This window comes from Pyxicephalus adspersus, chromosome 9, assembly GCF_032062135.1.
Source record: "Pyxicephalus adspersus chromosome 9, UCB_Pads_2.0, whole genome shotgun sequence".
In the NCBI taxonomy this organism is placed as follows: domain Eukaryota; kingdom Metazoa; phylum Chordata; class Amphibia; order Anura; family Pyxicephalidae; genus Pyxicephalus; species Pyxicephalus adspersus.
The window spans coordinates 38,533,722-38,551,149 of record NC_092866.1 but is presented as its reverse complement, the minus strand read 5'-3'; the positions used below and the strand labels follow the sequence as shown (position 1 = coordinate 38,551,149).

Sequence of the window (17,428 nt, the reverse complement as noted above, 5' to 3'; positions counted from 1 at the left end):
AATTGTTTGAGTAATGATAAGGTTACTATGGATGGGAGGGAGGGATAAACTGAGGATTGGCAGAAATGACAGCACGTGCTACACGCCAAACATTGAATTATGTTACCATTTACTCTGTGGTTAACTAAACTGTCCCAGCCCTGACATTCCTTGGTTCAACAGGGTAATGGTTTTGACAGGATTTCTTGATTAAACAAAATCTTGTGGAGACTTGATTAAAAAAAAAATACTAATTAAAAAAATGTCATTATTATTTCCTAAGGAATTACCCTACTTCGCATTCCAAACTTAGCATGAGTTATTTTATTTACTATACCCAGGCTTTATTTACTTCGGTATACATATAGGATAGGAATATAAGAGGGGGACTTCAAACATAAATATTTTTTATGTGACTGTGAGTTTAGCTATTGATTGGAATATATTAGGGTTAGAGCTACAATTAGTACAAGGTTAAGCCATAGGTGAAAATAGCAGTTAGCATATTGTTAAACTTGTTAACTGTTAGTAAGAAATACTTAAGGGAAACTTTTTGCATCTAGGAGTAGTCTGTATGTCAGATGTCCTTAACCCAGAGACTACCTGTATTCTAACTCCAAGCTGTGTAAACTTGAGTGCTTATTGGATTTGTGTATCAGTTTATGTGAATCACAGGACCATCAAAACTTTTGTTGTTAACAGTCAAAAGGGTCACAAGAACCATGTTAATAAAAAAATACAAAGTAACTGCCAAAGATTTAAGATGAATCAAATATGAGCCTATCAGGAACCCATTATCCTCCAGTGCTGTCATATTCCAGAACAGCAACATACCTGTAGTGGCCAGAAGTACAAGGTGTTCAGTGTTCAGAGATATGGACAATGTAAGGAAGGCTGAAACCCAACTACCACTGAACAAGACACATCATATGTCAAGACTGCTCCAAGAAATAAGAGAGATTTTTCAAAGGTTTTATAGACTGATGAGATGAGAGGGAGTCTTGACAGACCAGATGGCTGGTCCTGTGGTAACAGGCACAGAGCTCCACTTTGACTCAGATGCCAACAAGGTGAAGGTGGGGTACTGGTATGGACTGGTAACATTAAAGGGGAGAAGGGAATCTTCTGGCCACTTTACATGTTCGTAATTCAGAAGGGCAAAATCATACATTTACGTCTTCAGAAGAGGCAGAGAACTTTCTGCAGGAAAACCTTCCTGGTCCATCATCTAGATCTCCCTCTCCTTTGTTGGTACCATCATGAAAAAATCGTCACCTGGAAAAATTGTGCCCCTATTTAAGCTGAAGCACATGATGGACAAACACACCAATAAAAAAAGCCCCTCAGCTGAAGCAACACTCTAGACCAGGGAGAAATAAGCAGCTAAAGATCAGATAACACCAAGTGTCGGGCCATCTGGTTCCTAATGCAACAAGATCCCTGAACTTTCAGTGAGCAAAACAAGTTTGGATATCTCGGCGGTTACAAATACAGTTGTAACATTAGTACAATGGCTTTCTTAACTGACTCAGTCACTTTGTCAATTTGAGGTGCACGTCTTAAGCATGAATCTCTGTTGCCCTCTGGGTGTGAGCCTCACCCACCTATTTTTTTTTCCATTCACAGGAAAATTATTGCTTGAGGAAAAAAGGAAGTTCCATCCCTAAGTGGACACTGTGCTCTGTCTTTTTTTTTGTTCTCAGCAGCCTATATTGGCTTTTTTTTTTATATTGGTTTTATTGTTGTTTGTCTCAACATACTCAAAACTCAATGGCCCTGATTGCATGCTTGAATGATGGCTCAGGTGGAGCCTTCCCCATTTTTTTTTTTTTGGGGGGTGGGGGAGTTCTCACCTATTCCTTTGGATGCCCTTTGGATACTCACATGCCCACTTTGCCTTGCATTTATTCTGATGAAATATATAGTGGAATTTCTGGTGGCTTCCTCTACTAATGTTAGAATGTTTGGCGAGAAATGTATCATGTTTATCTCTTGTTTGTGGGGATAGTCTCTTGGAATGCGAAGCGGTTGAGATCCCCTAACAAACGATGCTCCAGAAGACACACTTAGGTACTGATGATTTCCACAGAATGTGTAAGCAATGGGTGGAAGATGCCTTTGGATCACAATTGGTGGAACATAAAGCGGGAGTATTAATATTGGTACATAGAAATTTTCTGGGGAGGATTCTCTCTTCCTCATCTGACCAAGAGGAGAAAGTCGTTAGCATTGAATTGGAGCTCCATGATAAGTCTTTACATTTATGAAACGTCTATGCCCCAAACTCCCCCACACTTTCCTTTTTTCAAAACCTGTCTAAGGATCCGACCCACTATAGGATTGTGGGAGGAGATTTTAATACAGTTATGTATATGGAAGAGGATAGAAGGCTGCCCCAGAAATCTTTAGGTTTACACAGACCTCGTGATTTAAAGGATTTTGTACAAGCTATGCAATTGCAAGATGTTTGGAGGCAGAAGTACCCACTAGTACAGCAATACACCCTTTATTTTAATGTTCATGCTTCGCAGGCAGCGCTGGACTATCTCTTTTGCCTTATGTAGAGTTACCTGAAATCCACCCTATGGCAGTTTCTGACCATACACCGCTATCATTATATATCCATGATGCATTTCCTAGGGGTGATGCTTACCTTTGGCGCTTTCCATCCTACTTATACCAAGATTTGGAATTCCAGGCCACCATTAAGGTGGTATGGCTGGAATATACCACTACTAATGCAGTACACGCCACAGACCTTATTCTTTTTTTGGGAGGCAGAGAAAGCATTATTGAGAGGTAAAATTCTGGCGTTCACTGCGAATAGAAAACACAAAACATATACTCAATATTCACATTCCCTGAACGAATTACGCATTGCCCAGCGCAATCCTTATTCTAACCCAACTTAGAGCAACAGGAATTCATGGCATGTAGCCAAGCGCCAGTTTGATCACTGGCTGGCCAAATATGAACAGTATAAATATAAATTTGTAGATTTAAAATACCATAGGTTTAGTAATAAATCTGGAAAAATGTTGAATTTAGGTAGGCCATTCTCAACCCACAAATCTCTATGTTCAGAAACTTGGTAACTCATCCTAAGTAAGTGGTTGAGGTGTTTGCCTAATAAGCTTATTGGTCGTGATTTTTGAGTAACAGTAATATTTCCACTCTGGATCCAGCTCCAGTGGATTAATTAAATTTACCTATCACTACAGAAGAAATTATGTCAATCATAGGTCACATGTCCATGGGGAAGGCACCATGCCCAGATGGGTAAATAATTGAATTTTATAAGATGTTAAAGGAGGAAGTGTCTCCTAACCTGGAAAACTTGTATACTGATATGTGGCAAGGGGGTCATTATTTCCCAACTGGCACGGAGTCTTATATTAAAGTACAACCCAAAAATGAGAGGGACCCAAAATATCCAAAGTCTTACAGGCCCATCTAGATAATAAACATTGATGCTAAAATATTATCCAAAATCATGGCAGATTGGCTGGCTAAATGTTTCCACAAATATTATCACCAGCGCAAGTGGGCTTTGTTAAAGGCAGATCTGCAGTTACCAATAAGGTTCTGGCTGTGCTGGAGTATGCTATGGTGGGCATCGACACAAAGGATTTTGAGTTCTTAGTCATATAGGATTGAAAAGGACCATACTATCAATTACTGTTGGAAATGTACAAAGCCCCTACAGCGTGCATTAGTGTTCCAGTTTTTTTTTTTTTATCAAGGTCTATTCTATTGGAGAAAGGGTACTAGACAGGGATGCCCACTATTGCCACTTTTTTAATTTAGCTCTGGTGCCATTAGTGAGAGCTATTGAGAACTCCCAGGACCTGCATGGCATCCAATAAAACATGGTTTCTCTTGTAATGCATTGCTTGTAAGGGATGATGTAAGGAAATGTAGTCTGGCATCTAGTTTCCAATGCTCGTAGTCACATGATTGTCACAATCAAGTACAATCTATTAATTGGGTATTCCAATTGACCATTTTGCTTCTAAACAGATTATATTCAACTGGACTGCTTAGAATTTGCTTGTTCAGTTCTGGGTTAAGCTGGTCTTTATCCTACCTACAGGTTTCTGGGCAAAAATAACCTTAACTAAAAAGGTTACTTTTTTTTTTTTTTTTTTTTTAAGGGAACTTCTGACTGTGTTCTTTAAAGTTTTGAATATGAAATTCCTTGTTAACTAATAAACACCAATGCTACAAGTAAAGAAAAATTGTGGTTAAAGTAATTTTGATGGGTAAACCGTCTCCTTTCCCCTTCCATAAGCATTCTTCTATATTTTCATTTATTTAATCTCCCTCTTGTCCACAGAACAAAGAAATACTGTTTGTTAATGACTTTATAGGGACTGATGGGGTTTTTACCTCACTGGACCTGGGATGGGCACCCTGAATCACTTCCTTCAGATATAGGCCTGACACCCTGTTGGATACTTATACAGTGAGAAGATGCATTACCATTAGTGACAATGACAATAACACATCCCTACAAATTTCAAAACAGCTGCAGAAGACAGCATTTTAGTTTGATACAGTGCAGTACATAAAAAAAAAAAAAAAAAACACACCAAATTTTTATTGAAGGCTTTTATTAAATGTTTACTGTTCAGTGGTCCATGATTATGTCACACAAATACATTACATATTTATGTCTTACTTGATCAGAAAGCTATTTGTTAAAAGAAAAACTACATTAGCAACCACTTCCAACCCACCATTAAAAATTTAATGCCCAACCAGTTACGCAGGTTCTCTAGAATACATACTAACCTGGAAAAAGTACAAAGTATCACAACTCCTGATCTGCATATTTGCTCCAGATTAGTAACGCAAAAGTGCTGTCCCAGAAGACCCACCTAACAGGCTAGAAAAAGGCATTCCCAAAATAAGAGATTGTAGCCTGCGCATTACTCTAAAGACAAGTTCCCATCAACACCGTCCATACTAGACTTGGGGATACTGTACTCACCAAAAATAATAGTATGGTTTTTACCCACAATTCCTAAGTATGTTGGTCAATGCACTGTTATAAGTGCACAAAAAGGAAAGCCCATTAAAATGGCACAAACTGATCATTAGGTATTGCCCCCAATATTTGGATAATGTACACAGTCTTGATGGTGACCAACCTGTTTGTTGATGGGGCAAAAGCCTAGGAGTTATCTGCTACTGATTTGTCAGCAAATGGAAATATATATATTATTTTTTTTTTTTTTTTTAATTTGACATTCGAGCATCCTCACTGTAGAAAAAAATGTTCAATTTAATCTTTATAAAATGAGAGATTGGGACAGAAGAAAAAAAAAAGTGCATGGGGAAATCCTCATACTTTTATTTTTCAGGAAGTTACTACTAAACATGACGATTTTGCATAGAGGACCTCATTTGACTTTAAATAAATGAACTGAATTTGAAGTGTACATATGGCTCAAACATAGTGTAGGCAACCACAATGTGGAGTAATCCAGTGTCAAGATCAAAGTGAGGTCTCAAAGTCCTAGCCCAATAACAGACTGCATTTAATGTACTGTTATGCCCACAAAATGGCTACCTCCAATATGCAAGTGTCAATTAAACACAAACACACTGGAGCAAAATTACATCACACAAGTTTTATTTAAAAAAAATGTTTGTCTTGGCATAAAAATTAAACAGATTACAGGCTTATGATGAGACTGAAGTAAAAATCACTGCATATTACTCCTAGCTAGGCAGGAGAACGCAGGGCAGGACGGAGCGCCCATTCACACAGGTGTTTGTCCCATAACGCTCTTGAAGAAAATGGACAGTCCACCTCAGCCAGAGGAGGACAAGACTGGACAGAGTTGTGAACCTGTGCAGGTTCTAAAATCAACAACACACGCACACACAAGTTGAAAGGAGATCAAGTCTCTGACCTTTTACATGCTCTGCAGTTTCTCCTCCACAAATGTTTTCTTTTTTTGGATGTAGAAAAGAAATATACAAACCAAGCCCCCCCAACCCCCCCCAACTGCTTTCCCCTGTGTGACTACTTCATTTATCGGTATCCACGGTACCCATAATAATCCCAATATGGTGCTCTGTCATAGTTCTGCCACTGTGTAAAAGAAAAAGAAAAGTTTGTTATTTAGGGAGGATGTGATGTACAACATTTAATTTACCAAAACCACACAAACATTTCAGGGGAAAAAAATTAAATCTAAAATGTAATAGGAAATCAAACCAGCATCAACGATCTATCCTTTTTATTAGTTATGATTGTCAACCATCAAAAAAAAAAAAAAAGGTAACTCCTAAGTGTAGTCAGCAAAATTAAAAATACCTGACTTTCTAAGCACAGGAACCACACAAACAAACATTTCTAAAAAGGTCTGCACCCACTGCCATGGGTCTAGTTAGCGCTAAGAGGGAGTTTTTTTTAGGATGTATTTGCTAAAAAGTCTACTGGGGGCTGAGCAAAACTATACAGTAAAAGCACTCATTTTTTCAAACTTGCCTACCCATCTTCTGTATTTTTGAAACAGTCACTACCTCCCACCACTACATATCTCTCCTCCTAATGTGTGTTAATTCCCCCACCTCCTAAATTGTAAGCTCTTCAGTGCAGGGTCCACTCCTCCTTTGTGACTGTCTGTATTCATCTGTCATTTGCAACTCCTATTTAATGTACAGCACTGCGTAAAATGTTGGTGCTATATAAATCCTGTTTTTTAATAATTGTTGGCAGAAAGATAGCCAACATGACAGACTGCGTGCACATGGGCTGGTAAGTAAAGGACATGTTAAGTGGATCTTTCACATTAGTTATACTATTTGCCTGGTTGGGGTTCTGATGCCACTCCTCTAATTCCCTGGAAGGCTTGAGAAACAGAAGGCACGGTTAAATGTCCATCAAGTTCAACCACTAGGGAAAAAAAAACATATCCCAGAAAAAAACCTTATAGACATAGTTAAATAGGAAGAAGGCACAATAACGTTTTAAAGCCTGGTTCAACAGGATTTGGATGTTTCCTGGATCAACGGTCTGTTGCCTTTACTTTAAAACTTTAACACTCTGTGTATAGGTATAGTCTGTGCTTTTAGAAAAGCATCCAGCATGTGCTTTTGCCATTAGCACACAATGATTCCACTAAAGGCGAACAACCGACTCCTTAAATGTGAACCCTTTCAGTTACAGTAAATATAACAAGGAACCAGCAATAAATGTTTGACATAGGAACATTCAACTCCAAAACAATTAGATGCATATCTGGTGAACACAAACTGTCACTGATTCCCAAGGATATACAGCTACTCATTAAATATCATTTGAAGAATCAGTTCTAAAACTTCCAGTTTTGCCAAGTACTTACTCCTCTATTTTGCTGCCTGAAGTTAGGCTGTCCATAGTATCTTTGTGAGTCAGAATAACGATCATAAAAATCCTGGTAACCCTATAATGCAAAATAGAATAATTTAGAGACATGTCACATTATCAAACCACTAACCCCTCTGTCATTTAGTGCTTTTCTGTCCACACTACATTCAACTGACCACGAGGCAGAGCTCAATTTACGAAACAATTTTCTAATTACTTACTCCTCTGTGGGTTCCTCCCCAGTACTGACGTGGCTGCTGATGATAGGGCTGTGGCCTTGAGTGCTGCATGTACATACGACTATTAAAGCTCCTCTGCTGTTGGTAGTTACCTAAGATGCAAAACATATTTATAGCTCACAACAAAGATTTGTTATATTAAAACCCAACAGTCTTCGGTATCTTCTGATGTAATCTAACCAGGCTATCTGCTGGTAATTAGTCATGGGAGAGTCTGATTCTGAGTTTCTTTTCCCCCTCTACCTCTGTACCCTCCCCCTTTACTCTTTAATGAGCTTCTATGCTTATTAATGTCTGTAACAAAATCCTTTTGAGACCTCAATGTAGCATGTCTTTCAGGACATGTATATGTAAGTTTCTCTTTTTTTATTAAATCAATGCAATATTTTGATTTTTTTTATTGTGTCATTATATCGTCATATTGCCCTTTTTTGTATATTTACCTGCTTGAGTATCTTAAAAAAAATTAAAACTTAAACGGTGGTCTGATAAACTTGCTAATTGGAAAGAAATATTTCCTGCACAAAACGTGCAGTGCCTGACTTTCCAAACTAACAAGTAGAAATATAAATTTTGTTATGCTTACGGTTACCTCCGCGGCCCCGGTCTGAACGTGTGCGCTTTTGCATACGATTTTTTCTTTTGTCATTAGATGGCAGTTGCTTCCGAGCCTCCTTCTTCTCCTTCTGTACTAGAGTGTCTGCCTCTTCCTGATTCAGCTCAGCATACAGAACATCTTCTAGAAAATCACCCTTGGCGGGAAGTACGAAGTTGGCTAAGTAAAACAAAAGAGAACATTTAATATAGAAAAAAGTGAAAAGGGACCCAAGTACTGTTCAGACAAAAGCAAGATTAAAAACCTCTCATTTCCAGGAGTACATATTCAGGGACAATCTCCCCCTCCGTCTCTTTGCGCGTTTCCAACCTTTTCTTCCACTCCTCATCGCTGAGGACAAGTACCACAGCTTTGCGCTGAAATCCTTTGAAACAATGCATTTTCCTCCGCTGTGCAGAGCTGTAAACCGTACACTGTGAAGAGGGTAGAAAACATAAGTCGAGAAGACCAAAAGCACCAACAAACATTTTATTCTCCACACCACATTATCTTACCTGATCAATGATGTAATTTCTCTTTCTGCGAGCAGCTAGTGGCACCAGCCTGATTAAACACTGTGTTGCTACCTGGACAAGATGATCCTTGGCTTTTTCATCTTCTTCAGGGGCATCTGGGCCTGCTGTCTGCACAGAAGGAAATAGCAAGTTAGGTAAAAGATAGTCACCTACATATCAGCATTATTGCATATACAGAATAGGTTTCTACAGTCCAAAGCATACCACAGGACATGAGTATGTGCAATTGTATAATGAGAATTCCTCACTTTATCTTGCTTTGTAAATGGACAAAATAAACCATGTTAAGATAAAAAGCAAGACAAGAACTACAGAAAGATGTCCATAATGTAGGGTCACTGATCAGGGTTTACTCTGTTTTCATGTTGGGAGTAGAACGGAAAGGAAGGCTTGAGAACTAAATGATAGGACCTCCAATACCTCTATAATGCATGGATTACAAAGAATTGGTTAATAGAACTGCAGGTGTAGTAGCAACATTTTCTAGAACTATCCATCATTGGTTGATTTAGCATTATTCAGATATCTAGGAAATCCAAAAAATAAATATATATGATGTGGTCCCTTAACCTCCCTGGCAGTCTGAATAATAAGTATATTTAAACTTTAAAGCGGTACATCGAAAAAAAATTATGGTTTTAAATTTTTCGCCTGGACCCACTTCCCAACCGCACTCTTGCACAGCACAGCCGGCATCGTCGTCTCCTGACCTCACGTCCGATTCAGGTACTAAAAATTAACCCCAGGCCACACTCGGGAATACCGCCAGGGAGGTTAAATGATATTGAGCTAAATATTCTCTGCCTATTTTCAAATTTCTCCTGAATGTGACAATTATATGATCAAATCAGATTTTCTTCTTGCATAGTGCTCACCTTTAGTTGTGGCAGCAGAGCATCTGTACAAAGGTGCTGAAAATGTTTCTCTGGGTTCTCCTCAATGTGTTTATTAGCCCATGTGCTTTTTCCAGCTCCCGGGAGACCAACCATCAGCAACACCTGATAAATTTAGGCACAGACATTATTTTCAAAGATTTTAATACTCATTTCACATAGTAATTTTTATGTGTAAGGATACGCATATGTGTAAAAAAAAAAAAAAAAAAAAAAAAAAAAAAAAAAAAAAAAAAAAAAAAAAAGCAGCAAAGCAGTTGAGAAAGCAGAATGAGAAAGAATGAGCTTTACTAAACCATTTAAAAATTTGTTTTTAAAATTTAAACCAAACCCCTCCACCCCAACTGATTTATTTTACCAATAAAGCAAGGAATATCTTATATAAATGAGTCCTACAGGCATACCTCACACTCCTCAGTGGTTTTTGGTGCCAATGGTGCCCTTGTAAGATCCTCATCGGAAAATCCTTTCAGGAATGTAAAGTCATCAGGTGGACTGTGCCATTGCTCCTCTCTTTGTCCAAAGTTCACCTGGAAAGCACAGCCTTTGCACAATATATGGGGCAGCAATGCCTGCTCTCCCAAAGTACTCTTATCTATAACAAATGCCTGACCAAGTTCAGTGCCATTTTTAGAGAAAGATATCTCCACAGAGTCACCATCAAGGTTCTATTGAAGAAAAGAAAAAAATATCTCTTTTAGGAATAAAACAAGAAGAAAAAAAACAAAAAAAACAAAAAACCACACATTCCAGATATGCATTGTATAAAGACAAAAAACAATGCAAAGTAAATAAGTCAACTTGCAACAGGGGCTCCTCCCTTATTACAGTGATTACAAAAACTTATTCTTATAACTTATTGTTTTTAGCTAATCCTAGTGCCCTGTACTCTTGTTGTCACATGGCTTATTTGTACAACAAAGACAGAGATACGACTCAATTCAACTCAATATTTTAATAGCCAAGTCAATGGTGCCCCAAAAGCATTATAGACTTGAATTGACCAGCAACAAAACTTATTAAAGCCTACCTAAACTGATAATTAGACAGTAGTACTAGTAGTAGACCCTTTAATTTAAAGTAAAAATTTTGTTTGTGTTTTTTCTTCTTAATAAAAAAAGGTTACAGCACTGCCCCCTTAATTATCCTATTCATAATGAATAGTAGCGCATAGCTTCCTGGGATACCTACGTCACGCATCCCAGGAGGCTCTTCACTGCTCCTTGTGCGCATGCCCGAGCATCTATGATCCCATTCATCAATAGGAAAAAAAATTGCCAATCCCACACATGTGCAGTAAGATCAGCATGTTTTTTCCCCCAATCTACGTCACCAGGATTCGCGCCTGCATAGTGCGAGATCAGGTGACGTAGAAAGAAGAATGCGAAAGAAAAAAAATAAATAAATTAAAAAAAAAAAAAAAAAGACGGCTAGGCCTGGCGTTCCCTCTGCGCCGGGCCGAAGACGGATACTGGGACAAAATGGAAGAAACCTCCCGACGGACAGACTCTGCCGGATTGAAAGGAAGTGTACTTTTATTGTTTTTACCTCCACTTTAAGCTCAAGACTTATGTAGTCGTGGTTTTAAAAGAATATTTTTGGGATAATATTGAAAGATCCCAACCATTAACTTTATTGTAAGTAAAAAATTCAAGTCAAAAATATAGTTTTAGTTGGAGAGAAATTAAGCGTATGAAACTAATTGCTGCTGCTGCCAGGTCATCAGGTATTCAACTTTTATCCAGAGTGTGAAATACAGAAAATTGATAACATATAATAAGTAAATGGATTAATGCAAAGTTTGTAGCCAGAACTTACAGCAAGGCAGCCAACCACATCATTTTCTCCAAAGGATTCACCATAAGGGTCAAAATGTGCACTGGTAACCTTCAGACCCCGACTGTCATAAGCAAAGGATAAGTCATCTTCACCTGGTACACAAAACAATGACAGAGGAAGAGTCAGAAAAGAAATGCAGAACTGAGTACCTTTAACATGTGTAAGAGGTCTAATATAGTTTTTACCTAGCTGTGGAGCCGACTGGTATACAGACCAACCCACACGAAGCAGAGGAACTTCTGCACAGCCTTCCTTTACAGGTAGGTTCTCAGTCACCTACACATTGGATAGAAGAAAGAAAACACAAGCTTGTTACCCTAACTAAAATGACTTGCAGCAAATGTTGCATTAAACATAAAACGCATTAGCGAAAAAAAAAAAACAGTTGAGGCGGCTATCACTTTTTGCATTGTACACAATGTTGAGGGCAGGCACAAGCTCTGGGACTAAAGCAGAAGTGATAACAAAAAGGACAAAATATTGTTCCTCTGCATTGCACCTCCACAGACTTAAAACAAGCAGCAAATAAAAAAAAAAAAAAAACAAAACAAACACACACCTTGACTTCATAGTAAACTTTGCCCTTAGATACCCCATGAGTAGCCCGAGAACCAGACCACAAAGATGGGAACTTCTCAGAAAAGAGGGGTCTTCCTCCAAAGTGGTCCTTATCCATCTTAAACTGAAGATCACAAGAGGCTGTAAGAAGACAAGGACATTAAAAATCTTAACTGACATGAGTGAATAGGGCTAAAAAAATTTGAATGATTTGGAACCAGTTTAACACATACAAACTTTATGAAAGATTATGCATTTTAGGAAACTAAACAAGTTAATCAAATCACTAAATGGTCTTTAAAGTGACAGGAACTGCGGAAGAATAGCCAAAAGAAAAAAAGCTTTGCCAGTGGGTTTTCTAGCCTTCCTCTAATCTGCTAAAAAATATGGTTGGTTTTCTACTACTTCTACTAACCCTATTAAAATGGCTGGTAAAATAAAGTAATATGTCAGTTCATGGCACAGATTACTCTAGAAAGTAATAGTATTCTGCAGTTTACCACTCCATAGAAGAGGGTTTTTTTTTGTTAGTAAAAAAAAAACAAAAAAAAAAAAAACAATTATTTTAGCACCCTTGGAGGAAACCATGGTTGCAACCCAGCCGGGACTTCAATTGTGTTCCTTTGCCAAGTTACATAACAGATTTCACCACATTAATGCACATTTCATATAGAAAATGTTAGATGTGATGGGTCATGATTCATCTAATCAGCCTGTCAGCTTTGGGATTACACCAGGTGGATCAATAAAAAAAAACAAAACAAAAAAAAAACAAAAACAAAAAAAAAACAAAAAAAAAAACTTACATATATCAAGACACAGCACGCTGTCTTCCACTTCATCGCATGCTTCTACAGTAGGTGCAGGAGACTTAGAACTAGCAGAGATAAAAAATAAATAAATAATCCAGTTTTCTAAAATGTAACATTTGAGGTAATATAAAGTATATACTTAATAAGGTAAATTACAATATTACAGCTCTAAATTTGACAAAAAACAAACAACCCATTACGTATTCATATTTTATACAGATATAACAGCCTTGCTTCCTTACCACCCTACCCCACCTTTCAGATATAACTATATAGTAGGACATTACAAACCATAAGAATAAATTTAATCATGAAGGAACAAGGTGTCAATAACACATGTGTGCCAAGGTCTTAACCATGTTAATTCAGTGCTCAACCCAGGCTTTTGTTTAAGCCGGGTGGGAAGAAATTGTAGGTGGGTGGCAGCCCCCGTATTGTGACCCAACTCTTTAGTAACCACCCAAAAACAGCCGGATGGTTACCAAAAAGTGCTGGGTAGTGCGCCCAGCTAAAAGGGGCTGGAGAGAACAGTGTTAATTGGTATAATATGTAATGATCTATTTAAATAGGAGAAGCCATAGCTGCTTATTATTTACCTCACTGTGTTGGCACACTTCCCACTGAACACCCCAAGTGCAGTTAGTGCCAAGCCCACAAAACAGACCAGCAGTGTCAAAGTCAGAATCACAGGGAGGGCTTTTCTAGCTATTAAAGACATTTAGAAGGTCTCAATAGATGACTAAAAAGTCTATCCACAAAAATGATCAACCGAAAAAGTAGAAAGACCATTTCCAGAAACAAGGAAAATATCAACTCCAAACAGACAGTCTTACCGGCTATAATAACCCTCCTCCTTGTATTCATGGTATGTGCGTCCACGTTGTTCTTCCTCCCGTACTCTCTTCACTCCCTTGCGTCCAGCCCCTGCATTTTTGGAGTCAGGCTTTTTGTCCTTGTTATCATCCTCAGCATCTGCAAAAACCAAAAGAACAAACACTACACAATGAAAACAAATTAGTGAAATGGACAGCACCGAGGAGACATTTTTACAGAATGCAACTATCCTGGCCATAGTATTTAGGACCTGTAAAAAGCCGTAGTCAAAATATGCAGATCTTTTAAACCTAAACACAGGACTGCTTTTTGGTAAACTGTAAACATCTTAAATGTACCGTAATTCTAAAATAGATCATGTGCTCACCCAAAAATTGCATCACAAACATGCACAAGCTGATACGGTCTGCATATATCTACAGCAAGCAAATAAAGCATCTGTTTTACCCAAGGGCCAAAAATTTACGAAAGTCAAAGTGGAGTGAATCTTGGGTGATCACTGATCAATAGATGAGCCAATGTCAAGATTTTACCACTGACTTTGGCTCTCCTGAGATTAAACTCCCACTTCCTCCCTGGACACAGCTACCGGTTAGGGACTCAGGACTCATGAATCAGGGAGTAAAAAAAAAATAAATAAATAAAATAACGAGTAGCTTAAAAAAGGGCTGGAACCCATGACATTTTTATATATATGTCTCCCATCCACCCCAATTCCCTGTCTGTAAATCTCTTAAGACAAGAAATAAGGTTAAATATAAATGATGCCTTTGCTATATTGAAATACTGAAAATATTATCAGGACTGTGGAGTCTTCTTCCTTGGATTACAGACCCCTGCCATTGTTATGAGCAGAGGTGATCCGCAGTCCTAACGTAAAGTAATAGGCAGGGCTGACAACATTGATTGGGATTTTAGTACAGCAGAGGCACAAAACTGAATCTCCCTAAGTTGTATAGTATGACAACAGACCCTGACAGGCTGCTATGGTCACTTCCCAGTCACTCAATTGCAAACATCAAAGTGAAAAACGTCAACAAAGATAAACAGGCTGAAAACTTCAACCTACACAGGATAAAGTACCAATTATATTAACCAAAAGAAAAGACCGGAACAAAACAAACAATAACATCACCATAACAGAACATAAAATCTACAATACACCATTCAGATATATAAACAAGAACAAAAATTGATATATATTAGTAGAATTCTCGCTCAAGACTACAAAACACCAAACAGCCTTCACAGAACTGAACTTTACTTTTTTGACAGAATATGGTTAAGAAATAAAACCAGGTCACATTAAAGCCCAAATAAACTTAAGAACTCAAAATAGCAAAAGCAAGCAGGAATCAAGCCGAAAAATACACTGCAATGATGTGGGCAGAATATTAATTTCACGGTGCACATGTGCCAAAACACTGTTTACATCCCTGGACACAGTCAGTGGGAGGGGCAATGTGTGATCATGTGACACATGAAGTACAGATACCAGGCCACATTTCCCAGCATGAATATAGACCTATGTGTCTATATGGAGGAAGTGGGACTTATAATCACAAGATGTCACTGACCAGCAACTGTACAACTTCAATGGATAAAAGCCAACTAGAAGGCACCTGGTTGGGTGGAGAGGTGCACAATTGTTTTTTATATTGGGAAACTCTCTTACAAAAAGGTTATTTTCATAATGCACAAAAACCTGTTATAAGAATTAGCTTTCTTTGCTTTTTTTTTTTTAGTTGGGCCTTAAAACAAACACAGATTGCTAAAATCAAGGCGTTGCTACACACTGAAGGCATTTAATGTGTGCAGCCAGCTGTGTTGGTTTGAACTGATCATGTATGAGACATACACAGGGCACACTAGTTGTATACTGATGATCGTCTCCCCTAAACAATGGTGGCAGACATTTATTCCACACCTGCAACAATAAAAAGGGGCAGTGTGGGCTCTGATCACCAACATGACCTCCCAAGCACGGACACCACATAATGTCAACAGATCATCCTATAGGCAGATTGTATAGGTGACAAAATGGCTGCCTCCATTGTGCAGAGGAGGACCACAATGTTCACTAAGGCCGCCTCCCCGGTATACCCACCAGCAGCTGCAGCCTCATCTCCGTCCTTGGCCTGCTCAGCCTCAGCTGATTCTTTATGTGCGGCCCCATTCACCGATCCCCCGGTATCTCCGGCCTCCGCAGCCTCCATCATCTCCTCCTCCTCTTCTTCTTCCTCCTCCTCCTCAGCAGGGGCGCAGGCTGGTTCCCCTGGGGGTTCCTGCTCGTTGTGTGCCAATTCCTCGTCTTCTTCCTCTTCCACCGGCTCTGGTGCCTGATCGTCTTCGTCTTCCCCCTCCCCGAGCTCCAGGGCCCGATCCTCCTCCTCTTGCTCTGCTAATCCCGGGTTGGCCATCACCACCTTCTCCTCGTCACCCCCACCCAGCAGCTCGGAGTCCAACGCCTCCTGTAGTCTGTCGCTAAGCTCAGCTTTCAGGCCCCGGCAATCCAGCCCACGGCGCTGCAGCTCTGCTCGCAGCTCGGTCACTTTCATCTTCCGCGGGTCTAGGCCGCTCATGTTGCCGCTGATTACAGATAAAGACACAGGGCGGATGTTCTTCTGAGCGCACCGGAAGTGGACGAGGGAAACACCCCGGAAGTTCAGCTAAAAGTTGGAGTGGTCAGAGCGGAAAAGGGCTTTAATACGTTTAAAACCGCCGTAAAATTGCGCTAAACTTTTTCTGGCTCTATTCCCCTGCAGCGCCCCCTTCTCGCAGAGCCAGACTGAAAAGAAGCCTAGGAATGTGTCAAGTATGATTTCTTAATGGCGGCAACAATTCATACCACAAACAACAATAGCCACCCGCCGATAGCCAGGACACACCCACTGACGACATTCTTACTGATTGGCAGAGGGGAAGACCGCCTGTTTAAATAGCACATGCTGATTGAACGGGAGGACTAAGGAATCGTCGTTGTTTATTGGTAATGGAAGGTCAGGTGACATGTTCCCGCTTTTTCCCCCCTCTCGTTGCTTGTCGAAGAATAAGAGATGACGCTGTGGTTTGTGATTGGCTGCTGAGCATGCGTGGCATTATTCTATAACCAAGGGAAGGCGTGAGTGCGCAGCAGTATTGCCCTGTCTTCTGTTCTATAATCCTACTTTACCGCGAAATAGGAAATGCTTTTGGAAGAATTTTTTTTGACAAAATAGCTATCCAATCGAGATGTCCAACCTACAATGCAAAATAAAGTCCTTCATAACGTTAAAGTTAAGCTTTCATTAAAAAAAAATTACACCTGTACTTCAGCAGAGTCTTTAATTCCAAATTCCTTTAAATTTTCCTTCCGTCTCCTTATGCCACATTATCTTGCACTACACTGGTATGAGAGCAGGTGGCATTTCCTCCTGACAAACTAAAGAAAAAAAGTACCAATCTCCCTGTGTATGTGTAATACTGGAGCTTTTTTATTTTACAGTACAAGGAAAACCACAATCGTAGTCATGCACAGAAGATGAAGCCTGACGCCTCCTGGGATATATGACGTATTTATACCAGGAGGCTCTGGTTTTCCTATTTAGTCATACCACAGTGGTGCCCTTCAAGCCAAAAAAAACTACTTAAAAATAGGTAATAAAAATACTTTTTTATTATACAAAAGGGTAATCCAAATGTAATGATAATATGATGCAATCACACAAAAATATCATGATAGGTCCACTTTTATTTTATATGACCAGGCAGGTGATTATTACAGAAAAGGAAGGCTGTGTC

At 39.1% G+C, this 17,428-nt stretch overlaps 1 protein-coding gene across 2 annotated transcripts; it reads right to left on the bottom strand.

Annotated features, from left to right (window-relative positions):
- Nucleotides 1-4,575: 4,575 nt before the first annotated feature.
- HNRNPUL2 (heterogeneous nuclear ribonucleoprotein U like 2) lies at nucleotides 4,576-16,602 on the bottom strand. 2 transcript variants are annotated; one of them, XM_072421590.1, is made up of 14 exons: nucleotides 15,756-16,602; nucleotides 13,648-13,786; nucleotides 12,809-12,879; nucleotides 12,004-12,143; nucleotides 11,630-11,720; nucleotides 11,424-11,536; nucleotides 10,010-10,273; nucleotides 9,588-9,710; nucleotides 8,692-8,820; nucleotides 8,442-8,610; nucleotides 8,168-8,356; nucleotides 7,564-7,673; nucleotides 7,338-7,418; nucleotides 4,576-6,082 (listed from the first exon to the last, which is right to left on the bottom strand). In XM_072421590.1, exons 1-14 carry the CDS (start codon nucleotides 16,228-16,230, stop codon nucleotides 6,023-6,025), a joined length of 2,154 nt encoding a protein of 717 aa, XP_072277691.1. In that variant the 5' UTR covers nucleotides 16,231-16,602; the 3' UTR covers nucleotides 4,576-6,022. The 2 variants fall into 2 exon arrangements, with proteins under 2 accessions (XP_072277691.1, XP_072277692.1); XM_072421591.1 differs by having other exon boundaries at nucleotides 8,174-8,356.
- Nucleotides 16,603-17,428: the final 826 nt, after the last annotated feature.